This window comes from Dryobates pubescens, chromosome 5 (genome assembly GCF_014839835.1).
Source record: "Dryobates pubescens isolate bDryPub1 chromosome 5, bDryPub1.pri, whole genome shotgun sequence".
In the NCBI taxonomy this organism is placed as follows: Eukaryota; Metazoa; Chordata; class Aves; order Piciformes; family Picidae; genus Dryobates; species Dryobates pubescens.
In genome coordinates, this window is record NC_071616.1 from 30,382,835 (window position 1) to 30,410,183 (window position 27,349).

General features: G+C 42.1%; 1 protein-coding gene across 1 annotated transcript; it reads right to left on the reverse strand.

The window, feature by feature from the left end:
* Window positions 1-2,822: 2,822 nt before the first annotated feature.
* PSMC1 (proteasome 26S subunit, ATPase 1) lies at window positions 2,823-11,935 on the reverse strand. Its single transcript, XM_009904829.2, has 11 exons — window positions 11,834-11,935; window positions 10,997-11,050; window positions 10,070-10,166; window positions 9,554-9,678; window positions 8,994-9,179; window positions 8,669-8,797; window positions 7,696-7,792; window positions 7,334-7,523; window positions 5,923-6,074; window positions 4,104-4,258; window positions 2,823-3,322 (listed from the first exon to the last, which is right to left on the reverse strand). Exons 1-11 carry the CDS (start codon window positions 11,834-11,836, stop codon window positions 3,188-3,190), a joined length of 1,323 nt encoding a protein of 440 aa, XP_009903131.2. The 5' UTR covers window positions 11,837-11,935; the 3' UTR covers window positions 2,823-3,187.
* Between the last annotated feature and the right edge of the window lie 15,414 nt (window positions 11,936-27,349).

The following is a 27,349-nucleotide window of genomic DNA, read 5'->3' on the forward strand; positions in this document are numbered from 1 at the left end:
AAGAGTGGTCTGGTTTTTGTTCTCATCCACAAAGGCAGAGTAGTCAAAACATGATTGTTTAATTAGTAGCTTCTATTCCAAGAGTCTTTGGGTAAGCTCCTAGGGCAGTGATGTGAAATATGCCAAATGTTTAAATATGTCTGCATATTCTTATGTAACATAACTATACCTTTAAGACTGTTTTCAGTCCTGCTCTTGAGATCCAAATACTCAGGTTGCTTAGCCTGGAGAAGAGGAGACTCAGGGGTGACCTTATTACTCTCTACAACTACCTGAAGGGAGGTTGTAGACAGACGGATGTTGGTCTCTTCTCCCAGGCAAGCAGTACCAGAACAAGAGGACACAGTCTCAGGCTGCGCCAGGGGAGGTTCAGGCTGGATGTTAGAAAAAAGTTCTATACAGAAAGAGTGATTGCACATTGGAATGGGCTGCCTGGGGAGGTGGTGGAGTCGCCATCACTGGAGGTTTTTAGGAGAAGACTTGACGGGGTACTTGGTGCTGTGGGTTAGTTGCTTGGGCGGTGTTGGATTGGTTGATGGGTTGGACGCGATGATCTTGAAGGTCTCTTCCAACCTGGTTTATTCTATGTGTTCTATGTAAACTGCATCTTCATCTGAAAAGAGGGTACCTGCAGCCACTTAATACCAACAGCTTTTCAGAGGTACTCCAGGAGACAGCCAGCTGTCACTAACAGAACTAAACCAGTCAGGACCCATCCAGCTGCTGGGATCTGATTGCACAGAAAAGTCTGTCTGGAGAAAGCCATCCAACCCATGGCTCAACTTTGCCGGTAGCACCACCATACAAGATATACCTTAGTTTTAGGCTGCACTTAATGTATACCTTTCTAATAATGTTTTATATGTTATGCAGGATTTTAGATGGCATGACAGCACTTCTTCAGAGCCGTGTAAGATTGCTGTGGTTGCAAGTGAGTGTTTTGCTCTAAAAGCAATTGATTGGTCTTGGTTAAAAATGCACATTTCATTTTTAAGGCCCATGTTTCTTTCAGAACTGACAGAGCTCCTGCACTGGTGTGCTCTGAACAGTAACATCACTAATTGTGCCTGTCTCCCATCAAAGCACAGTGCTGTTTCCTTTAAAGACCTGGAGGGATTTGGAGAGGGAGGAAGCTTCACTGAGTTCCTGCTTGTGTTTTTCTTCAGAGCCATGCAATCACAGAGCAGGCCAGGCTGTGAGGGAACTTGAAAGATCACTACTCCAATTATTTGTGGGGCAGGGAGCCTAGGTGAGATTTTTCTAGCACCCTGTCCAATTGCATCTTGAAAAGTGATGTCAGGGATCTCGTTTCAGTCACTTTTCTCATCCATTCACACCTTGCTTTGGGCCCTTTCCTTTCCACAGCTTCTCCCAATGCAGCAGTAGGGCTGTTTCCTTCACTTGGGTGGTCAGAAGCTGTGCACTCAACTGGAGCTCCTGAAGGAAGTCCTGCCTTTTAATTCAGACCCCAGCAACTGCTTCTGCCCTCACAGTTCACTTTCTCCTGGTATTTATTAATTTTGCCTTGATCTTTGTGAGTCAAGTTGAGTAATGTTGGAGGAAGTGTCAGAAGTGAAATTCTTCTGCAAAAGGCAAGAAATTAGTTTTCAGGTGTGTTTCTATTTCAGTTACTGTTGTGGCAGTGTACCAGAACACTGTTCTTAGTTGACCTTAGTATGTTGCAGCTTGCTTTCAGGCTGTTGAACCAACCTCTGCAGTTGTTGCTTCTTGCCAGCAGTAACAGCCATGTCCCACATAACAAAAAAGGAAAAAAGCAAGCCTTGCTTGCCACACACATCATAAAGCTCTTCAGACCCTCAAGCAATGAGGATTAGAAAGTGCTGAAAAATCACTGGGCTTTTGTGACCTTTCCAAGGAGACAGATCTCATAAGGTTTGTAAGAATGGGTTATAAAACTTTGCTGCTTGTTTTTCTGTCTCCAGCTGAACAACAACTCTATTTCAGGGTTCCTGTCACCCACATTAAATAAGAGACTCCATTCATCTGAAGGGTTTGCTTTTAGCAACAAACCACAAGATTTTTGCATAGGAAAAAAGAATCTTTTGGCCTTGCTACAGCCATTGTTCTTGCAGCACTGGCAGTTGTCAAAGGGATTGCTCTGTGTGCAGCCCTCCGCTGTCACTGGCCAGCGTTCACTCCCACAGAAAGCTTCCAGAACAAAGACTGCACATTGCTTAACTGTGCTCTGTCTACAAAACTTTATATAAGCCTTAACAATCACACGTACAGTGTTGGGAAACTCATTATGTAGAATTAAACAAGCGCTTCACAGAAGTGCACTACACAATACTTATGTGACAAAACAGACATTAACTCTTAGAAGCATGGTGTGGCAGGCACTAGATTAGAGGGGAAGAAATAGAGTACCAAGTACTTGACTTGCAGTTTGCCATGCTGCAGACATGCAGAGAAATTCAAAGCCTTCACCTGGGCTGGCCATAGTGCCTTAACAGCATGTATATTTTGCCCTGGGCAGCACAGGGCTATAGAACCACCTGGTGTGTTGGTCCCCACGGAAGGCAGCTCTAACTCAGAGCAAGAAAGCACGGTTATATAATAAACCCCACTGGGAAGCAGAGATTTAGTAACCCTCCAGCGGTTACAAGTCCCTTACCCAAACCCATGCAGATCATTACAGTCAACATCCACATTGCTTTCTGTTAAGTAGAGGTGCTAGATGGACATGGGTACTCATAAGTGTATCTTAACATTATTTAGGGCTCCACATGCTTATTAATTTTTATATATGTATGACTTAAGATGCTGAGGTCACTCAGAAGTTACTTGGCCCCTAAAAAGATCTATAGAACATCAGCAATTAAACAGGAGCTGTAAAAGACTGACCAGTGGGGAAGCTGTTTCTGCTCTCCTCCCTGCAGAGGGTGGTGTGTCAGCAGTGGGGTTTGGATGGCTGGGCAAGCACAATCATGGCACTTGTACTTTTTCTTAAGTGACTCAAACAACAGACAGTTCCCTGTGAAAAGAGCAGGTCTGTGCCACCAAAACCTTCACTCCCAATACATGTTTTATTGTAAAATGAAGTGTTACACTGACTCAACCACAACTGATCAGGATTTAACCCCTTCAAGAACAAGGATTAGCTAGACTATGTGGTGTTGATGAGACAGACTGCCATCAACATATAGTCCCCAAAGAGACACAGAACCTAAAGATACAGTCCCTCAGGGGTTCCCTCCTGCTTCTTATAGAGAACATTCTCTTTAGACTTCTTGAAGTCTTCATTTGTTACTTTCATTCGCCGTTCCCTCAAAGCCATCAGCCCTGCTTCTGTACAAATTGCCTGCAAAAGAGAAAGAAAAGAGTAAGTTCCTATTTCTGTGCAACCCCTTCAAGCCACACCTCAGAAGAGAGCAGCATCTTCACACTGCTGCAACTGACTAGCAGAAGTGCAGAGTGTCATGATTTACATTGTTGAGTTCTGTTCAGTAGCACTGAAGCATATAAAGCAATCTGGATAAAGCTAAGTATGTCCTTCTGTAGGCATAGTAATGCTTTCCTTCCTGTGAGGAACAGATGCACCCAGCTCTGTTAACAGTGGGCTGTGTTATCCTCCTGCAAGGAGGTGAGAGAGTAAAGTGATGTCATGTTTGGTTAAGCTCATCACTGAGAGTGTGGTAACTCTAGCAAAGGCCCTGTCTGCTTCAGAAAATCAGGCTATGTATGCCTGAACCTTCCTTATCTACAGTTCCATTTTTATCTGCTTGCAACATAGTCTTGAAAAATGCTGCTTCTCTTGCACTATGTTGTCATGTTTAAGAGATTTTGTACAGCTGTGAAAGATTCCACATTCCCCTTTTAATTTTCACTTTGCTACTTCTAGAATTTCACATTCAGAGAACACAAGCACCTACTCCATCAACACAAGCTACCTCATCATTGCTGTTCTGATACATTTCCCATTTGTAAAGCTGAGGACATGGCACTCAAATGGATCTAAAGCCACCCAGCTGTCCCCCAGTGCTGTAACCACAGGTAACTAGGGAACAAGTATTTCAACAGGTAATGTTTTTGGATGCAGTAAAAATGAAAGTTGTTTTGAAATATAAACGATGTACACAGACCTTAATATCTGCACCACTGAGATCATCCTTTGCCATAATCAGCTCATCCAAAGTCACATCATCTGCCAGCGTCATCCTGCTTGTGTGGATCTGGAAGATGCGTTTCTTGGTCTTCTCATCAGGCAGAGGGAACTCTATTTTCCTATCGATACGTCCTGTGCCAAAGAGAATTCAATCTTAGATTTTGTTGCATGCAGCTCTTGGAAACAGAGCAGGAGGAACATTTCAAGGTTAGCGTAGCAGTAGCTGTTTCTTCACAGCACAGTCATGTCTTAGAGGAGAAGGTGAGAGCAGGCTATTTGCTGTGAACAGGAAGCAAGGCGCTGAAGGACACCATCCTGCTGAGAAAGTCTGTATCACAGCAGGTAAGAGACACCTCACCGAGGAATATGAAAAGCTGTCCCTGAGTCACACATGAATAGAAAACCCCAATGTGTCAGAGCACCAAAAATACCTCCTCCTGTAATAAAACTTTACTCTGAGATTACCTTTAGTTCTCAAGTTTTTCTCTTGCATACAAACACAAAATAAATCACTGTGGGAATTTGAAGAACTCTTCCTCCCTATGCAACTAACCTAAAAAAAACCCCACCCAGAAATCATCCAAAAAACTGATGAGGGCAAGTTTTGCATAGGAAGTTCTGTTGCGAGTTCCTACTAGATGCTTCCTCTATCTCCATAGGGACTTGGGATGTTCTGGTCCTCATTGCTCCAACTTCAGCAGACAGGCTTTGTAAGATAATTTCCATCAGCTCACTCCTGGTTTTGCTGGCTTACAGTATCTTCTTTCAGAAGGCTGATGGCACCACACACACTGCTGTCCATGATGAATCAGTTTGCCCAGTGTCTGGCAGCCCCCTCGGTCGCTCACTCAATGCTCATCATTTAAATACTCAAGTTGTAGGAAGTTTCCTTCCAATGAATTTTAGATCATCTTAGCTTTTCTTTCAATACTGGTATAGTGTCCTCTGTACTCGTAACAGCACTGGTTTTGATGTGGAGAGGGGAAGGCTAAGATGGTGACAATCAGATTTGTTTTACAACACACCAGCAACCCTCAGCGACCTCATCCTGTGGGCTTGTTTTTCTCTAAATTCCTTGCAGCCAGGCAGTCCAGTGAATTCATCTTAAATTATCTTTGCTCCCTAGTACTTTAGAAGGAGTATCTTTACATCAATACTTGGGATTTACTTGAGGACACTAACAGGCGGCTTAGCTTAACACTTTGATCTTTGCATTGCACAGACCCCACAGATGTACGTACCGGTACATTTTTAGTGGCCATTAAAAAATATTGCTTGTGCCTCTTCAAGTTCTTGACTCATCTTGTAACATGTCAAAATGAGATCTTTTTTCTGCCTCACTTCTCCCCCAACTGACAGCAGTATGCCTGGAAGCAGACTGGTTTCCTTGCATCATAATCCAGGCTCTGACTGTTAAGTCTGAAGTTCTCCTCTATGAAGCACTGCCCTTGTGGACCTCCCCCAGCTGATGAAGATGTTAACGAAATGCTGCTGCTGCACTGCAGCTTGCCCTAACAATTACTCCGAATAGCTGTGCCACCTTAATACAAAAGACAAATACTGAAACTCTGTCTCCAGAGGCAAGAACTGACACATTTCTTCACTTATGTAGGTTTCTCTCCCATTTGGAACTTGTGCATGGGTTCTGATTTTAACAGATACACCAACACTGATGACAGGGTGAGTAAAGACAAACCAGTAAGTTGTATTCATTTTACCAGCCCATGTCTGAGAAATTATGACCAGTCCTCTCACAAGAAAAGTGCCTCAAGGATACACACAGGGAATTCTCTTACCTGGCCTAATTAAAGCCGGGTCCAGTGTTTCTATTCTGTTGGTAGCCATGATAACTTTAACGTCTCCCCGGGAGTCAAACCCATCCAGCTGGTTCAGCAGCTCCAGCATTGTGCGCTGGATCTCTCTCTCACCACCTGAATTTGAGTCATACCTTTAAGAAAACAAGAGAGTCAGAAAAAACACTCTGCAAATTTGAGAACATGCTTCACATAACTGCCACAGAGGTATAAACAAGAGTGTGGTGTTTCATTTAGAATATCCATAGCAGATTTTAATTTTTTCAAATGTTCACCTGCAGAAAACAAAAGGGTTTCAGAATCATACTGAGACATTCAGGTAAGGGAAGGGACACTGAGCTATTCTCACAGCTGGGAGAAACACCAGCAATCACAAGAAGGCAATCAGTCCTTTTTCCATGTTCACATGTATTTGGAAACCTCTCCTGCACAATAAAATTAACAAGGAAACGCTCCCCCCACACCCCCCACATTCTGAAAAGCACATGCATCTGCTTCTTAGAAAATTCACTCATTTCTCTGTTTCAGAGATCCCCTCATGCATGCAGTTGCAGCTCTATGCCCTTCAGCCATACTAACATAGATCTTGGTCTAACTGCTCCTCCTGAGACAGGTGCCAGTGGCTGTATTTCTCTGCTATTTCATTTTGCCTATATTGGACTAGATAATCCACACCTGAAACAGCTCAGCCACATTCAAGAAGAGTCTGACACAACATAATCTTTATGAAGAACCCCACCTGTTACTCAGTCCCACCAATCCAATCCTTTCTACAAATGCTGAAATATATGGGGCAGAAGCTGCCTTATATTGAGACTTCAGGCTAATAGCTGTGTAGTGATCTGATTGAGCACCTTTTCTGTTTACTTAAAACCCATGTGACAGCTTCAAAGACTACTTGTATTGGACAGTCCCAAGCAGCACAGAGAATTTTCAAAGTAACACAACATGGATACAGGCTGAACAACAGGCGAGTGTGGCACAAGCAATGCTTCCCCATAACATCACACTCTCTAACTTACTATGTAATGTTCTAAGTAAGTAGTCACCTGTCTGGAGAGGCAAATGACAAATGGATGTATTCTGCATGAAGCACACTGCTTTACTCACTAAAGCCAATTGCTGTACATTTGGATTTGCACTTAGAGGATACCACATGAATTTAAGCAGTGACTCTTTCTGCTTAAGACACTATCAGGGAGATGCTACCAGGGATCAGGAGATCAGTCTGCAGTCATAGCTGTTTCATATGAAAAGGCTGGCATATATTTTAGTTTCAAAGTGATTTGAAATTGTACTTGATAACAATATTTTACATCAAGCAGTGTTTCTAGTAAAGCTTTTATTGCCCCTGGCCCTACTGGTGTGTGAGGTGGAGGCTGGAATACCGTACCTCTTGGTACCAATGGCATCAATTTCATCAATGAAGACAATGGATGGAGCATGCTCTTCAGCCACACGGAACAGTTCGCGCACAAGCTTTGGACCGTCACCCAAGTACTTCTGTATCAGTTCTGAACCAACCACTCTCAGGAAGGTTGCTGAAGTTTGGTTTGCCACTGCTTTGGCTAGTAAAGTTTTACCTATTTTTAATTGGAAAGAAATACTATCATTAGTTTGGGGGTGGGGAGCAGGGGGAACAACAAACTGCTTTAACAAGAGTCACACGTGTGACAGACTTGGAAATGCTTCCATGCTAAGCATCCTTTATTTATTTGTCTTAGCTCAGCTCCATTGTTACTGTTTGCAAGGTACCTGTGCCAGGTGGTCCATACAGAATGACTCCTTTGGGTGGCTTTATACCCATCTCTTCGTAATACTCAGGATGGGTGAGAGGAAGCTCCACAGACTCCTGCAGCACAAGAAAAACAAACCTGCTTTTATAAAGAGTGAGCACCCTCCACAGAAGTTCTGAGGATCCTGAGAACAGCATTAATAAAAGCAATGAAGGCAAGAACTTAACAGATTTCTAGACAGACCTCAAAAGTATTTCTCTGTTGCCCCCAGTTCTAATGCAGGCAACTACTCTATCTGAAGAGGTTTTCCACTTGGCATGTGTAAGAGAAGCAGGGAGTATTTCACATTCCTCCAGCCTAAAAGCATCATGCCAATTCAGAAACCTGGAGTTCTTGACTGCTGAACACTCACAGAGGGCTTTGGAAGGATGCTTTCCACTATGATATACTACACATCAGTATTTAATATCATTTGTGACTTTGGACACATACCCAAAGAGAAAGGGCTGAGTTTTACCAGGGTTTAGATAAAGCTCTGCTGGTAGGGAAAACAACAACCCCAAACCAACTAAACACAAACACCCTCCAATGAAAATACAAACAAATGCAAACTCAAAACAAGCTGAAGATCCCCTCCCCACTAGATCCTAGATTGCACAGCATCAGACACTCAAAACAACCTCTGCACTTTTTACACTTAACTCTCACAACACTCGGTGATTTTATATGTTGCAAAATATGTTATTGCAGAGATTTTATGAGCTCAGAGCTCTACAGATTCCACAGCAGCTGTGAAGGTTTCTGTGTGTACAGTTCTGAATGGGTGTACTGCCCACTTAACAGATTTAGGTCTGCGAGTCTGCCTAGCGAAATCGAAGACATGTGCAAGACACTACATGAACAGCAGCTGGTCCTATGGTTACACTTCTGAGCTCCCAGCACTACAGCTACTTTTTTTACCTTAACAGGTTAAATTAGTACCAACTAAATACCTTGATTTCTTGAATCTGGTTGTCAAGGCCACCAATGTCAGCGTATGTTTCTTGAGGAGCTTTCTCCACTTTCATCACCGTAACTAAAGGGTCTGTGTCATCCATCAGAACTCCTATCACAGCATGAACCTAATTCAAGCATTAAGAGTTGTCAAACAAAGCAAGCATTACAAATACAAGTTCAAGCCTAAACCAAATGCCCACCTAGGTATGTGAAATAAACAGCATTAGGTCTCAGACCCTCTGATCCTGTGACTCTCAGGAAAAAAAAGATCAGTTAAAAACAGTACAGGAACTTGTGCTTCACTTTACAGAAACAACTCACCTTGTGATTTAGCAAAACAGAGCAGCCTGGCTCTAGCAGGTCCTTGTCCACAAAAGACAGAATACTGACGTAGTGTTCTGATCCTACTGATGTGGACACAATAGCATGGTTGTCATCGATGATCTCCTCCAAAGTACCCACAGACATTGGTGTTCCCCTCAGGTCATCCACCTTTGATCTTTCTTCCTGTTGTCAAGAAGAATCAACTCAAGAAGGCAGGCAAAACTATTCTCGTAGTTCACATCAAACATAACAGAACCAGTCTTTGCTATTGCTACTTCACTGCCTCAAAAGAGTATAAAAGCACAGGCCAGTCTCAAAATCCACTATTATTTCATTCCAGTCCTACAGACACTGCTATATGGATGTGCCTGGCTGGAATATTCTTTTTTTCCCCTCTATTGATGGGTATCTGGGAGCTACGCTTTGACAGATTGCTTAAGAAGCAAAAACCCACTGTGGCCACATCTGCAGCAATGTATGTTTTGGCTAAAAATCATTAAATCACTAGAAAAAAATCCTTTGTTTTCTGGACAGTGGTTCTTCTTAATGAATCTCACCTCTTGTTTTTCTTCCAAGGGTTTCATCTGTTCTTGGTTTCTGATAAATTCTTCCTCCATTAGAAGATAATCTTTAATTCTCTCCAATTTCAACAGTTTGAGTCTGCATTGTGTATGAGGAGTCACTGTAATCCAAGTGAAAATCACAGCATTTTAGACCAAGTTTGAAATGGTACCAACTACTCGGGAATTCACTATCAGAAAACACAAGAGAATTTCTGGTAGTAACTTCTATATGAGCACCAGTCTCACTGCCATTCAAGGTGAAAAAACAGTTGTAAAGATATTGTTGCCCCTGCACTTCTTCTCTCTCTTAACTCAGGAATTTTTCTCGTACTCAGGCATCATCCTGCAAAACAATAATCTTATTTTGTTTTTTTATGTTAATTAAAATTCCCTTTGGCCCTCCGTTTAATCATCTGTGACCTACACAGACCCAGATCTATGGGAAAGGACAGATCTGCACTTCTCAAAGAGTGGCAGTCCACAGGACTGCTGGGCAGGCAAAATACTCACCCAGGGGAAGTTTGCTGGCAGCATCTGGTCCTTTTGTCTTCTTCTTCTTTTTCCCCACTCTCGTTGGAACTGGAGGTTCATATTTCTTCTTCTTATCCTTATTGGTAAAAATAATTCCATGGGAAGAAATATCAGGACATTAACGATGACAAAAGACGTACAGATGTTATGCACACAGGGTGACAGCTCCACTTACAGCGAATGGCTAAGTAACAAAATTGTCTCCTTTATGATAAATAGAAAAAGCCCCACAAAAAAACTGTTTTTAAAAAAGGTTCAAAAATGTGTTCTGCTTATTTCAAATCCTTCTTTTAAACTTAGATTTCAGCAAACACAGAACACACAAGGCTAAAGCCTTAAGTAAATCACAAAGAAAACCCATACAGGGAAGGATGAGGGGAAAACATTGAATCTGGACACATCCCCTGCATTTCAATCTGGAGGTAATGCACACTCAGTCTGCCAGCTTACACATCACTTCTGACATCTATTATACTTCTACCTCCAAAAGAAACTGGAAAGGCCTCTAATGGTCCTTGACATGAAGTACAGACCTCAAGCATAGACAGCATGATGTGATTTTTCAACCAAACCCAGTTACTTAAGTGACAGCTCAAAGGCAACTACTGTTTCCTAACCCAGACAGATTTATAGTTTCATTCTTTAAATAAAAAAAAAACCTACTACTGATATTTTAGCTTTCCTTTACAGTTAGGCTCCTTTTTCTACCTTTGAACAGCAGCCTGTTTCCTCCAATATGCATCCAAAAGAGACAAGATATTCCATCAGAGCCAGCAAGAGCCTGGTTTTATGCAATTCCAAGAATAAGAATAAAACAAAATTGTAAAGTAAAGCCTTTTTCTGCCAGCCTTTGTAGTAGCACACCTTTAGTTCATCCTACAAGTGAAAACATTTGGTTTTAGTTACCTTGTCATCCTTCTTCCCTCCACCAGGACCATGTCCACCACTCTGACTTTGGCCCTAAGAAAAAAAAAGAAACCCAAAACAACAGCTAAATGAAAGTACAATACTATGAATCTTGAAGCTTATGGATAATTCTAAGCTAAAGAAATGCTGTAACTATACTTCTGCTGTCTAAACAAAGTACTAATACATTCCAATTAACTGTGAATGAATAGAGAAGTACGGATTTACGAGGTAGGGAAGGACATGTTCATTGGATTGGGTTTTGACCTATATGGCATTGTACTGCGTTGCTACATTGCAATTTTAACGCAATCCTTACTAATGTGAATTAATGCACACCACTAAGTAACGTGCATCACAAAACTATCTCCTATCAGCTAAGTTACCTGACATTACTCCCACAAGCAGAACAAACCACTGTCGTTGTCTGCAGAGACCTGCTACCGCTCCTTGCAAGAGGCCTGACGTCTCCTGGGCGATGCCCAGACCCACTGGGGAATGCTCGCACTGCTGGCCGGCCGGGCTCTACTTCGTTCTTACAGCAGCGAGCAAAGAAGCGAGCAAAGAAGCGAGCCTTCCGCGACAGCAAGCCGCGGCTCAGAACCCTGACTGGCCTCCGCGTAGCCGGCCGCGCTCCTCCCGGGGCCACTCGCCGGAAGCGGCCTAAAACCTCAGCCGGCGGTGACTCCGCAAAACCCCGAGAGATGACGGATCTTGGCCGGCTGCCTGAAGTAGCCCGGGTGTCCCCACACCGCACGGTGGCCATGGCCCCCTCCCTCCACTAAGGCCGCGCTCTCGGGACCCAGACCAGCCCCGGGAATAAAGTCGCTGTCTCACCATCCTGCCTCGGCACCGCACCGGAAGTACTGCTCCGGCGGCTCCCGGCGAGGGACGTGGTGATGACGTCACTACGGGGTACAGCGAGGGCCAAACGCGGCAGGCAGCCTGGTGGCGGGAGGCGAAGGCGTACGGCGCTGGGCAACGGGTCGTTGTTTTATCCCTTCGCCAGCTGTCCTGCCTCCTGCCAGCCACTGCTCCTCAGCCTGCCGACACCCCCGAGCTCGGGCCTGGCCCATCCACCCCCGCAGCTACCCGGGAGGCGCAGGGGAACCTTGAGGCGGGCGCTCGGGTTGTAGCGCCGGCAGCGAGCAGCAGAGGGCTGCGAGCCACTGCGGTGGCCGCCGGCAGGGAGCGGCGCCCTGCATGTGCCTGGCCGTCCCGGTTTTCGCGATTGCTTTGAAACTGTTAGTTCATCAGACCTCAGGATTCTGGGTGGTTACATCCTGTGTAAGCGTGCTAGCACAAACCATGTGGCCCTGCTGCTACTCCTGCCTCCACGGTTCAAATCCTCTATACTAGCTCCCTTGAATACAGCGAGCCGTGTACTGGAGAAGTGGTTTGTGCCCCCTTGGCAGGTGCTGTGCTGTTACATCTCAATTACTACTAAATTTGCAATAGTTTTTGAATGCAGCTTAAGATTAGTCACATTTTTCACCTATTTTAATAGCATAAATATTGCAGTGGCTAAGTGGAGAAGACATTTCCAACTGACTGACTGCAGCTTTTGCTTCAAAAGTGTGAAAATGCTGTCTCCACCATAGAAACAGAAGAAATCAGAGTTCTTTCCCTGTGAGACATTTCTCAGGTATTTTTAGGTTTAGTTCACATCACAACAAGAAGCCTATTAAAGCCTATAATAACCAGCTGCCACAATGCTCATAAAAAGGATATTAAAACCTGAAAATGCTGAGAAAGTGCCTTAGTCCATTCAAGTTACCTAAGCACTATTGCTTAATCACTAGGAGATGGATATTCCTGAAAAGACCTAAAATACTCTGGATGTGTTGTGCCACAAGTGGAAATGTTTATTAAATAGTTGGCAGCTCTTGCCTGTTCTGTATGCCTGCTTGAGGAGTGGTTCTGGTTTTTTATGCTATCATGAAGAATCCATCAATCGTAACTTAGCCTTGCACATACTGAAAATTCTGCTTTTAATGTGTGGCCTGGTACTGTTGAAGAAGATACAAGAACACTGTTGTGGACAGCAGCTTTAAAGCTCAAGAGAGTAGCCTGAGCAAAACCAGAGCTAACATTTTACAACAGTGAAGGAAAGATCATCTGCTGACACTGTATCTGATCTATTATTTTAAAATTTAAAATAACAGATGATAGAATTATTTTGGTTGGAAGAAACCTTTAAGATCATCAAGTCCAAGAATTAACCTAACACTGCCAAGTCCACCATGAAACCATGTCCCTCAGCAACACGTCTACACATCTTTGGATGTGACTCAACCACTTCCCTGGGGAGCTATTCCAGTGCTTGAAAACCCTTTCTGTGAATAATTTTTTCCTAATATCCAATCTAAATCTCCCCTGGTGCAACTTGAGGGCATTTTCTGGTTCCCCTTGTCTCAGTACTTGGGACAAGAGACACCTCACTTCAACCTCATTTCAGATAGTTGTAGAGAGTGATAAGGTCTTCTCAGCCTCCTTTTCTCCAGACTAAACAATCCCACTTCCCTCAGCCACTCTTCATAAGACCTGCTCTCTAGACTTTTCACCAGCTTCTTTGGACATGTTCCAGGACCTCAACATCTTTCTTGTACTGAGGGGCCCCAAACTAAACACAGTGTTTGAGGTGTGGGCCCCATCAGTGCTGAGTACAGGGGGACAATCATTTCCCTGGTCCTGCTGGTCACACTGTTTCTGATACAGGCCAGGGTGCTGTTTGCTGCCTTGGCCACCTGAGCACACCACTGGCTCAAGTTCAGATGGCTGTCAGACAGCATCCCCTGGTTCTTTTCCACTGGGTAGCATTCCAGACACTCTTCCCCAAGCCTGTAGCATCACATGGGGTTGTTGTGACCCAAGGCTGGGCCTAGCACTTGGCCTTGTTCAGTCTCATACAGTTGGCCTCAGTCCATCAATCCAGCCTGTCCAGATCCCTCTGTAGAGCCTTCCTGCCCTCAGGCAGATCAACACTCCCACCTAACTTGGTGTTGTCAGTTAATTTAATATCATATTAATGTAACTGTCTGGGCTGTATAGAAAGATGTGAGCTTTTGATAATTTACTTTGGTTGGGTTCCATTTGTTCACAAGGGTTACTGCTTTGCACTGTGGATTTATTTTGACTTTTCTATTATTTTTATTCTTGTGTGAATTAGCTGCATTTTTGTTATGGTATCAGCTGTTCTGAAACTTTTAAGGACACTTGTAATTAAATTAAATCAAAACAGATGTTGTTTGCTTTAATAGCATTCACTTTATGAAATCTACTGTTTTATAGGATTACCTTACAGTGTACAAAGCTAGAACATCCTGTCCCTCAAATATATGCAATTTATGCAGCTTTTTCTCTCTTAAGACTCACTTTGGATTCAGACATACCCATACTTATTTAGAAATACAACTGCAATTGGTAGTGCTGGCTACAATTCAGATTTATTTTCACTTTTTTTTCCCCCTTAGAGAACCCTCATTTTAGTGACTTGTGGCTTTGAGATCATTTGAAGTGAGAGAATTATTTTGTAAGCTGACCAAAATGGTCAGGGTGCAGGGTGAACCTAAAAGCGCAACTTTGCATTTGTGAGACATATCTGTGACATCATATCAAGTCTGTAGCCTTTATAAATATTAGGGAATTACATATGGGAAAACAGTAAAAGCACGTTGTCAAGCTTGTCTCCCAGCTCACTCACTTCAATATTGCTGTGGAACAGCCGTGGCAGGGAACTGCTGTGAGTTTCCAACCAACTTCCTGATTTTGTGTGATCTGATTAATGGCTTTCACTTTTGGGGGTTAGCAATGCTGGCTAACTGTAAGTTTTTTAACCTGACTGCTTGTCTACAAGGACTGCTTTTCCCACATCCAGGTTTTTGCTTTGATTACAGAGTATGGATAACGTCAAAATAGGAAATTTAAGCAATAAATATGTTTAATGATCCAAGTACCTCTGATTTTTCGTTGCGCTCACTAGAATGAAGCAAAACAGCGAGGGAGCAGGAATAACAGGAAAGAACACACAATCCTTGTTTGCTGAAGATGAACAAAGCCTTGGGGACATCAAAGCTTCTCATCATATAAAAAAAAATATAATCTCAAGAGTTGTTCAGGGAGGGTGTGTTGGGTTGGGTTTTTTTTTGCTTTGTTTTTCTTAGTGTTTTCTGCTCCCTCTTCTTTGTTCTGAAGTAAGCTTACTGCTGATCTTTTAGGCATATTTTAAAGCCCCCATCTCTGTTCCCAGGCTTGTGAGGAGGAAGAGGGCAGCTGAGGGCTGGGGAAATATTGGAGTTGGGATTAGTACATAGCAAAGAGATTTATTTCTCTTTGCACATAGAGGAAATTACTAGGATTGCTCAAGTTTTTGATATTCATTTGTCTTTCTTAATACATGTCTAGGCACCTAGAGCTCTTGTTTGTTTGGTTGGTTTTTTTCCCCATAAATATAAATAAATGTACAGATAAGAAAAAGATTAATCTTGCTAGCTACATATAGTGGGTTACATTTTCAGAAGTTGCAATTTGGAGTCTTAAGTGGGTTATGAACTACCCCCTTTGACAAATGAATAAAACTGCATGTTATTAAGGACCATTTGGAAAATATTTCTAATTGTTTTTTACAAGTCTGTACATGGCTAAGTACTCAATTAATTGTCTGCTGCACACAAGTTGTTCAAACATTTTAGCAATGAAAGGTATTCCCACCACCTACTAACTGGAGTCTACCTATGTGAAGGGTAGCTGTTAGCAGGGCAATTTACTCCTTGTAGGCTTAAAAGTCATTTTCCAGATTGACAACAACTTTAAATAAAGCTGAGCAAAGCTGGTGTTGGTCTTATAGCCAGAAAGACCAAATTTAATACATTAAAGATATGATTGAAGGGCAAATGATGCCAAATTGAATGGAGTAGAGGAAACAATTTCTATCTGCAAAAGGCAGAGTTCATTCCAAATATCATTAGAGATGGAGAAAGATATTCCACTTAAACATGTATGTTTGACAGAGGGAGATCAGGAAATAAGGAAAAAATATCAACTGCTGAATGGCAAGAATCAAGGAAATGTTAATATTTCTTCTTTAGCTTAATAATTATTAAGGGGACAGCTGGATTAATTACACCATGCCTAACTACCGTGCAAACAGGATGCTATAATTTGTACTTCCCCTTTCTGCTTTAGGAGTTATGTGCTGGCATGTTGCAAAACATCTGTCCCATCCCATTTCACTGCTGGCTGTGTTCAGGGCTGATTTGTGTCACAACTGATATATTTAAACCTATTTTTCTGTAGTACCTATTCATTTGGATAGTTCACCTGAGTTTCCAGCTACAGACTCATCTGCATCACTTTATCTTCAAGTACTTTGTCCTCTACACAACAGCTCCCACTGATAAGTGCTTGCATTGAGATGTCTGAGTACCACTGAAAAGCAGGAGGAGGGATTATTTGGAAGTGGACAAGCAGAATTCAAAGCATCTAAAATGAATGGATGGTTTAAAACATGTTTATAATAAAATTCTTGTGAATGTTTCAGTGCTGTAGCCAAGTCTGACACTTGAAGACTGACTCACACGTTTTCAGAATGCTCCAGAAGAAGATTATATTGAAAATTATGCTTGTAATGTACTGTGCCTTCATATGGTCTCCTTTTGAAGTCTCAAAGCAACACAGAATTTCCCCAAGTTTAACCTCATAATCTTGTAGGGAGACAGGTAGGTGCTGGAGACTGTCTCAGCCTCATCATCTAACAGCTGAAATGAAATCACCTCTCCCTTAGTGTAAGCAGTATCCAATTCACCTGGTGGCAAATACATTCCTATAAGCAGTGGCAAAGTTTAGCCCGAAGGGTTCCAATGAATGAAAGCACAGCAAAAGCATCCTAAACCCAATTGGAAGTGAGTATAAGAAAATGCCTTTCTCCATAGTTTTGAAACAGGGGTTGGCAAAAGGTAGTGTGTCTTCCTAGTTCTTGTACTTCTGTAAGAAAAGATCCTGTAGTACTTCAGCAATGAGTGAAGAACAGTGTTGCTATGGTGACATTTTATTGTGTGGCAGGCAAATATAATAATCAGTTGATTTGCTTGTAAGGTCTAACGTGTTAGCCAGTCTATGTTTTGTAGGGCTTTTGGTAGCTTTATGAAAGCTGATACAGAGGACTCCCTGATGAGAAAGTGACTGAGTTTGGGGAAAAGAGAAAAAGGTAAGTGAAGAAATACAGAGACATCATCTAAATGGAATATAAGAGTTCTTCACCTGACTGATGTTGAAAAGATGCTATCACCTAAGCGCTCCTCAGAGTCGACTAATTGATGTGCTACGTTTATAATACTCTGAGTACTTTACCATTGATTACACCAACATTCACATAAATTGAATTTGTTCCAGAGCCACTTTGCAGGACTCAGTCCTTTGATGAAGAGACACTGAAATAATTTTCATGTGAACAGGAAAGCATTAAATAGGGTCCCCCCTTCATTTCACAGAGAGTAATATTTCTAAAGATACATATGAGTGCTTTCTAAATATTATACTGACTACTACTTGGGCTGTGAAATCCTTAGACAGTAATGGATGTTTATCAATTCTGTGCACTCCATTGAATTATTAACTGCTAATGATTTGTATGTTTTTCCTCATGAAAGCACAGAGTTGTTGCATTTACTTAACTAATGCTGCAAGTGCTCATGCTCTGCGAAACTCAAGAAAGGCATTATGCATGCTCCATGGCATTTCTCACACTGTGGTGTGAGAAGGAGGGAGGCCAGAGGGCAAAGCACATCAGTGCAGATACAACAGTGAGGAAATCGTTAAAGACAGCAGTTTTGAGGAGATACTTGGAATTGGAAAGCGTTTAGCGACAGACCCAAAACCCACTGAAGCAAATGGAAAGAAAAGCTGAATCTAACAACGAATAGCATAAGTGGATTGAATGCACCAGAGTATTAAAGGGAAGCAGAAAGTGAAGAGAAGGGAGAGAGCTGTCATCAGCTTAGGAGAATGGGAAGTCATTGTCTGAGACATAAGAAAAACAAGCAGAAAAATCCGAATGTCCCTAGTAAGCTAGGAGTCACTAGCTTCACCACCTTGCCACTGGAATTGAGATAAAGATATGCTGGGTTTAATTGCTTCTCACTGAAGTACTGCTTCTGCATTAATCTGTTTTCCATAATGTAATCACTCCTCTCTGTCATTTCCTGCAGCACTGTAATCTAATACTGCACAAGCTTCTCGCCATGTTCACATCCTCTATTGAATAATTGTGGCTTCAGTTTCATGATGCATAGTCTGTTCAATCAGCCTGTAATTGCAGCACTATCTGGAGGTATGGTTGATACACCTATGTAATTATGTTTATTGTTAATAATGCAAATTTAATCTGTTGAGTTAGTCAAATCAGTCATCCTCACTTGCAAGCACCAGTTTCTTCCACTGCTGAAGAACTGGGGTTTTTTCTAGTTCTATGCTCATTCACACAAAAGATATTCTTGTTGAAAGGTAACTTTGAAAATAAGAACCAAAGCCCCATTGTGGAAGTATCAGCTCTTACTATAATGACTGTACAGAAAACATGCCTACCCAAAATAGCTGGGAAAGGCCCTGAATTCAGTGGGAATGAGTGTAGCACTGTCATGTACAGTAAACAATGAAAAATGCATGAATTCCTGTTTGCTTTGGGTATTGCTTAATATGTGATTTTCTATAATGGGCAGGGTGATGAATTCAGGAGTATTTGGAGAGAACATTCTCCTCTGGAAAAGCACAAGAGCTGTGTGTTCTGTGTGGCCTGTGGTTCTGAAGCTGTGTTTCACAGTATCACAGTATAACCAAGGTTGGAAGAGACCCCAAGGATCATCAAGTCCAACCTGTCCCAACAGACCTCACGACTAGACCATCTTCTACAAAGATGCCTATTGAAAACACTTTGTCCCACCCTGATACCATATAAAGTCAGCCTTAGCAAAGGTTTGCAGATACAGGTTTATAGTTGGTGAGATTGTCCATATGCTCTGCAGTAAAAATAGCTCTCTACTTAAGTTTCCTTCTGTTTTTATTCACAGCGGTTTCTTTCATACTGTATTATTCAAGGTTTGCATCTATCAGGATAATAAACTTCATATTCTAGCATGAAGTGTTTAAAGACTATATGAGTCTGGTTTTGTCCTGGTTTCTACTAGCACAGAACTAATTCTGTTCAGTGATTTTACTTCTCAGCTCAGTCTCTTCTAAGTAACTGTGCTTTCTGAATTTAGTAGCATATTTTGGCAGCCACTGTCTGCTTCTAGAAGTGATAATGCTTGAAGTGTATAGTTAGCACCAAGGACTGGTATGTAGAAAGTTTTTCTGCTTATACTTGCTCGTATGGAGACCAAGTTCATTGGTATATCTTGTGTATTGTGTTGGGAGTGCAGTAAAGTAAGAGGTTGCACCTGCGGGGAGGAGCAGATGGGGCAGATGATCCTAAGCCAACCAACAAAATAGTCCATGTGCATCATATTCAGAACAAACCTGAGGGATCATAAGGGTCACACTCTGTTGTTCAATGGCTGGCATCCAAGGAGGAATCTGTCCATTCTTCTTCATCCCAATCCATGCATTCTTGAATCTAGTTCCTGAATCCATCTCCTGAGTCTGGTTCTCATCTACCACTGAGTCCAGCCTGTGACTTGCTCTGTGCCTGCTCCAAAGCATCAATAGTGATGGTGATATAATTGCCACTGGGTGGGGTGTTTTTGGTCTAATATTGGGTTTGTATATATTTAATGTTACTATTATTGTTTCATTAAAGCAGTTTTCCATTTTATAAGTTACTCTCCCTTATTCCCTTTATCCTCTCCTTTGGGAAGAGCAAGTCATTCCTAGAGTCTGTTATTTGTCCAGTGGCTGGCCCAGCCCTAACCTTTGACAGATTTGTGGCATTATACTGTTTTAAAATAACATCAAACTACACTGGGTGCCTCCTCATCTTTCATAATCTTCTTGTTTAGAAGCTATGCTCTTTACTCCTAACTGCATTTGTAACATGTAAAATCATCTGTTATGTTAGTGGTTTCCTGAACAGGTGCAGTAGTTGCAACAATGAAAACATACCGTGCTGCTCTCTTAAAAGGAGAGCCCATTAGGTCATGGCAAGCAAAACCTCTGCAGCTGAGAGCGAAAAAGACCCACTCAGAAAAGCAATGCCCCTTTGCAAAACTAAATGAATTCCAGCTCAAATGGTATGTTAAACACAGTGCACCATTGGCAATAACTATACAGAACTGCATCTACCATTGGCTATAAGAGCATAATTTAATTTAGAAAAACTAATGTCTTGCCATGAATGATTGTACTTCCGTCTATCAATATCTGTCTCGTGAGTGTATGTGCTCCATCCACTTGTGCCTCCCTGTCATCAGTTTGGAGATGACATGGTGATTACCATGTGCTGTGATTTAAGCTCTTCCACTAGCCCAAAAGCTGAAAATAGAACAGATTTAGGTTGCCTCCCCTCTCCCCTTTTTCCTGGTAGAGAAAGCAAAATTAGGCAGAAGGAGAAGAGAGAGGAAAATCTACAAAAGGACAGTCTTGGATCAATTTGGAAGTAAAAAGGTAAGTGTAACAAAATATAAAAGGCATTTGAGGAAAAGGAAGGTTATAAAAGGCATCAGGAGAAAAGGCAAATAAAAATATATACAAACCCAAATGCACCTGGCAAAGGATTCTGTGGATGTAAGATGGATTCTCTTTAGATGCAGTTCCTTAGAAGTCTGGAACAGCATGGAACAGGCCCATCCGTATAGCTAACAGCAGCAGAATGTTGGCAAAGCAACAGCAGGAGAAGAAAGCAAGGCAGGACATGGCTTCCTCTTAAATAGGGTTATGGACAGGAAGTGGGAGTGGAATAGACTTTAACAGGGGGACCTTTTGCCCTGGGAGTGGGGTGGGGGGAGGGGGAGGGGAGGTGAGGGGAGGGGGAGGGGAGGGGGAGGGGAGGGGAGGGGTCGGGTCGGGTCGGGTCGGGTCGGGTCGGGTCTCTGTCCAGTCTCTGTCCAGCTGGGTTGGGTTTCTCCATTCACCTGAGGCTAGCTTCTTTTCAGCCCATCCCCTCCTGGGTTGGGTTCAACCATGTTTCACCTGGATTCAGAGTAGAAAAGCAATTGTAGTTTCAAAAACTGTCTGATGTTGAGTGTCAGATTTAAGTTGTTTCTATTTAATTTCTTGGAGGCCTGCTCCAAACTCAGTTTAGGGCTAAAAGTAAAGTAAGTAGCATGTTTCTCTCCTCTTCCAAACCCAGACTGTCATATAAGCCTTAGATCACCCAGCATACATTTTATGTTTAAGCTGTTGGGAAAAAACCCTCCATATCTGAAAGTATCAAAGGCAGGGTCTGCCTGTAAGATTGTTTTTATCATTTCACCAGATAAAGATGAATGACGGGAACATTTTTTTAACTTATATTTAGGTTACTAAAGATGCTTCTGACTACACCAAAGAAACAAAACGCTCGATTTGAAGGAAGATTAATAACTCAGTTAGTTTAAGTGTGCTAAGAGTATGCATGCATGTACAAAACATAAGGGAACTGCAACTGTTGAGAGGTGGAATTTGAGAGATTATGGCAGGAGAAGTCTGGGAGAAAAGGTAGCAGTGCCCAGATTATATATTGCAAGGGAAATAGTTGGAAAACACCTGCTGGGCCTTTTGATACCACGTTAGTCATATATTTGGTAGAAAATTCACATGAAGAACAAATCATTAATTGTGAGAAAGAGTGCCATGACAACATGATGGTATTCCTCCACAAATACACAAGTGATGTTTAATGGTTAGAAGTAAAATTCATTACACAGTTAAACATCTTTAGACATTTTGGTGACCCTGAGATAGAACTTGCCAGCAGAGACCTTTTTGTGTGCTCTTGTCTTCATGAAGAGATGCTCTTTTTGCTCTAGGTTCTAAATGTATTTTCCCCCCCATTGTTACTCATTTATTGTTTGTTCTTGCTCTCATTGAGAGTGCACATCTATGCAGTAGTCATACAATCTAAATAAACTGTCTCCCCACACAGAAGGGTCACAGCTGCAGAGAAAATGAAGAGAGGTCTTAGATACATAATAAAGTGAGAGACTAAACAATGACAGAATGGGATGTGATAATACAAATCATCAAGGAAGAAATATTTAACATTGCAAAAATTAACACTAATCTAAGCAGTATCTAAATATATGTCAGGGTATATAGGTGGCAAGGGTCGGGAAGAACAATAACAAAATCATACAACCACTAAGAAGTGGCATGTAAGTAGAAATGGCAGGATGCCAGAAAGAAGCAGACCATAATGTTACTTCACAGAAAGGCTGCCCAGAGATGGGTCTGTGGAGTATTCTTCTAAACAGAGTACTGAAATGAAAGCATTTAAATGGACACTTAGCCAAATGTTTGGGCACGTGCTACTGACAATGTCCTGCCATGACTGTCAGTGGTTCTGGGTACAGGGCAGGGACGTTCTGCTTCCCAACAGTACGTGGTACATAATTTCCTTTTGCCGAAGTCTGCTTTCTTGGGATTTACAGGAATTACTCATTTGTGGTCTTTTTAGCTCAGGATGCTCCTTTTCTAAACAAAGAATTGTCATACAATATGAATAAATTTTGAAAATGGATCTCTTGAGCACATTTAATTGGACTGAATATAGGACTGTTGCAACAAAATACGTCCAGCTCATCCTCCAACAGCTGGGAATACTAAGCAGTTCATGTTGCATGGTTCCAGTTCTCTGCTTTCTGCATTCAGGTGGTTGGTACTGCAATTATTCTGGGCAACTGTGTTGCTTATGACTCTGGAAACACCCTGAAATCAATCATTAATGACTCTGACATTTACACACTGACTGTTGAGTTTTCTTGGAAAGTGCCCTCTGAACATGGAAATCTCTCTTCATGTTACCTGGGTGATCCCTCATCTCTGACTCCAAACATCACTTCAGGTTCTCATGTGATACAAAAGTGCACAAAGGAAGAACTGTCAAAAATGGAGCTTTCAAGGGGTGGTGTTATTCTGTTTACACAGAAATTTTAAGTACCCCTCAAGACACTCTCCTTCCATCTTCCCATCTGCTGGGCACACAGATGTGTGACTGGCCAGACTGAAGATTCCCTTCCCTGCTGCTTAAGAGTTGGTCCTGGCATTGCAGCATCTCTGCAAGAGGAAGCTCTGCTGGCTTCTATGGGGCAGGGTTACAGAAAAGGTTACAGGAAGCAGTGAAGGGGAACCTATTCCCTACCAAATTTGCTGTGTGTTCCTTAGCAGCACTCTTAACCTATTTCATACTTCATTCTTTTGTCAAATTCAAGCTTTGAAGTTTCAGAGTATTAGTAAGGACTTCAGGTCATTTTCCTAATGAATTCAGGCATTTGGCATTTTAGACTGAAGAATAGTTACTACTTCATAAATTAGAAGCACTTTCAAGTCGGTGTTATAGCAATTAAATGAGAACTGTCATTGTTTCCCTAGAACCCAGACAAAAGCCCTCTGCCATTGTTTTTGATTTCCACTGTTACTCCATCTCTGCTCTGCTCTGAATGTGGGACTTCTTATGGAGATGAAATGGTTTTCTCCTCTACAATATCAGTGACAAATTACATTAATTTGTCTCTTCATTACATTTTCCTGATAATGAGACAGTAAGTGCCATTTTTCCTAACATAAGCATCATTCCTCTGGAGCAACACCTGAATCCTTGGAAGTGAGCATCCCAACAAAGGTGAAAGCACTGTGCCAGAGCCTGGGTAAATGTGAGACATATTATCTACACTGATTTCACAACAGTGGAGGAGGATGCTCCTCTAAAACCAAGACAGCAATCGTGTGCTCCCAGAAAGGCACTAAGTCTCAGGAATAAGCTGTGGTCACAGAGCATGAAAATGTACCCATTTTTTTATCCTGGCCTATTCTTTAAAGATGCCACACTTTCTCTATAGCAGATAATAGATAAAATGTCTTAAACACAGCACAATACCTGTGAACCTTGTTCTGAAGGTCCTGACTTTCTCTATGTATTTCCCAGGGGAACCCACACACCCAAGTTAAGGTAATGATTTCCAAGCTATGAAGAGAAAGTAATCATTGTCCTGTGATTCCAGAGGATTTCAGCAGGTGTCTGAAGCCCATCTTGGCATTTACCCATTTGAGGATCCAGATTTTGTGCCTTTATAAGCAACCACAAACTCATATGAACCATGTCCAAGCAGAGGAGAAGCAGGGATGCTACTGTAAGTAATTATGATACTTAGGCAAAACTCTTAATAAAAAATATTTGTCCTTTGGCTAGAGAACACTGTAGCCTGTGTAGCCATGGTCTTTTTCACTTGTGCTAGGCCCCAAACTATTAATATGCTGTCTTAAAAATAGAAGGAAATGTAAAAGGAATCTAATATGACTCATTGCCTTGAAAGGAGACTGTCTCCCTTTTTATTACCTAACTACAATTTGTGTCTCCCAGGGTAATTGGAGCAGCTGATCTGTCTTTCACCTCATGACTAGGTTATTGGTTATATCACAGCGGGATAAACAGTGTCAAAATAAGTGGTATACAAATGATGTGTTTGTACAGTGAATAGCAGCCTTAGCAATTATGGCTTGTGTGGACTTCATTGAAAGCCTGCAAATTGCTCAGTATCAGAAGCAAGAGAAACTAGAAACAGGACTCTCTAGAGCGGGTGGTTTTACTTCCCTAACCAGATCTATTTTTCTGAGATCCTACTGCCAGTTAAAAACTGATTGTCTATGTAATTACAGATATGATTATGAATATTAGATCAACAGGCTGACACTGATTATACCAGCCAGATTTTAGTCTCTGGCAGAAATGAGATTAACAATTGAGAAGTCCTGTCATGGAGGCTAACCAGATTTCCTGGACAATATAAGCACTCTCTATTCAGCTGGCCAAAGGAAAAGGCTATAAGACATCCTGAAATAACAGTTCCAAGAAAATGATAATTTTATCTATTTTTCTTCCTCAGTGTATGTTGATGTCTGATGTTCACATTAGTTTATTCTATAGACTACTCACACAGTGACACAGTGTAAAATGGGAGCGAGTTTTGATGAGTGACCCAGCCATGGCAAGGGAAGGCAGCAGAGCTGGATCACTGCTGGGTGGAATGTCTCATATGAATCTGGAGCAGGGCAACTCACATGAGTACTGGAAAAGCAGTGGGAGGCTGGTGCTGGGCTGTTCAGGGCGGGAGCTGGATTTGAACTGAACTGTCAGAAGTCACTAGTGTCCATGTTGAGCAGGCAAAAGTTTGGGATGAAGGCAATGCAGCCCCTCAGGAGGCAGCCAGTACCAGTCACTTGAGAGTCTGCATGTTCATAGCACTGGGTGCCTTCTGTTCCTGCTGGTTTGTGGAGCCCAAACACTCTCCTCTTCAAAGATGCTACATTCCTTGAAAGAAGCTCTTCTCACAGTTTTCTGCTCTCTCCTCCTGATTTTTCTGTGGAGGCTTCTGACAATCCAACCCCACGCCAGCAACTGCTGGCTGAAGTGCTTATGCATAACATTCACAGCACTGCCGGCCCCAAATCCCAAAGCCATGCTGTAAACACCAAAATGAGAATCCCAATCTTTCCCATGATTTTTAGAAACAAGTTCTAATGATCCCTCTGTCTTCAGTTTTATGACCTTACAGAGAGCACTAGAGCCTTGTCTTCTTCAAGCTTTTCTTTGTGAATATGGGAGAGTACTTTTATAAAACAAAGCCGAGATGCCCCTGGATCACAGTAATGCAGGGACAGGGAGTTCTAAGGAAAGTGTTCAATACCCTCAATACACCAATAAAATCAATGGTGCTGACAAAACCCATGATTATTGATGGCATCTTCAGGAACAAAGAGGAGACTTTGCAAGGCCATGATATAACAGTAAGAACTGGTTGGTTAGACTGAGGGTGACAGTATCTGACATGATTAAAGGTGAGGCAGGTGAGCAAAGCTTCATAGGGGTGTGCTGCCTGACTGCTGACTGAAGTACAAAGGGATTTCAGCTGATTCCTGATACCTATCACCCAAGAAGCTATTTCCAGAAGAGGAAAGTGAGAACCTGGAGGAGATGTGTAAATAGAAAAAAAAAGTGGGATCATTATTTCTTTTCATCATTAGCTTGTTGCAGGAACATTGGAACATCACCATTTACATACAGCCCAAATGAAAAAAAAGGAGTGCTGGGCAGGCAGAGGTCTGACATGTCCTTAGCTGAAACAAATGCAGCAGGAATATGATGTCTCTGATTGTGCTGTCAGACCCCATGGAGGAGGCAAAAATTGTTGGGCAACTCTCAAATGGCTTTTGGACACAACTAGTTGAAAATAAACCACCCCTGTCTGATCATGATTGCAACACTCAGGATCAGAACTTGTTTTTTCATTAGGCTAACTCAGCTTGCTGGAAGTAAGTTTACATCAAGGCTGACTGTAATAGTCTGCCTGTAGTAAGCAGAGGCCAGGGTTAAGAGCTCAAGTGAAACTCCAGAACAAATATTAGAAGTTTTCTCACTGAAAAGTGGGAGTCTGTTATAGGCCTGTGAATTCTTTCAGTTATAGCTTAGGTGTATGGGACCACAAGCATTTCATGCTGTTACTGAACAGCTATTGTAATTAGCCTTCACAGAAAAATCCTCCTGAAAGCATATTGCAGTTCATTGTCTGAACTCTGCCTTTAGCTCAGTTATTAATTTCCTAACAAATGAAGAAGTCATATTTCCTCTTTATTACAAATCCCATGCTATTTATCCCTTACAAAGAGCTAGTCTGAACTTTCACATCCTTACTGCTTCATACCTAACATATAAATTGCTTCAGGAATTCACTCGGGGCAGTTAATTAAGCAAAGCTCGTTAATTTACTTGCCTGGATTGCCTACACACTTCTGTGCGGCTGGGAGTGCAGGTGCACCAAACACTGGTGACTCCCTCTCTTACGAGAGCTAGATAATCCTTCCTGGCACACTGCCCTGCTTTTGCTGCAACCAACCTGCTGCTGCTTGGCAAGCACCAGCACAGTGAGTACCTTCATTAGCAGCATCTTCAGAGAAGGGAAATACCAATTTAGCTTAAACTGGACTCAGTAAGCATCACTACAGGTGCTTCTCCTGACTGCAGGATGACAATGTTTGGGAACTATGGGAGGATCTTGCAGGGCTTAAGTCAGTCCACAAGCTAGCAGGTATCATTTGACACCCTGTTTTACACTGCTCACTCTCCCTCTACGTGACACTGTTGGGCTTTTTTTTTTTTCTTTCTTTTTTTTCCTCTCTATTTGCAAATTACAAGGACACAAGGTGTCTCTTTGTGGTTTCTATTCCCTCACA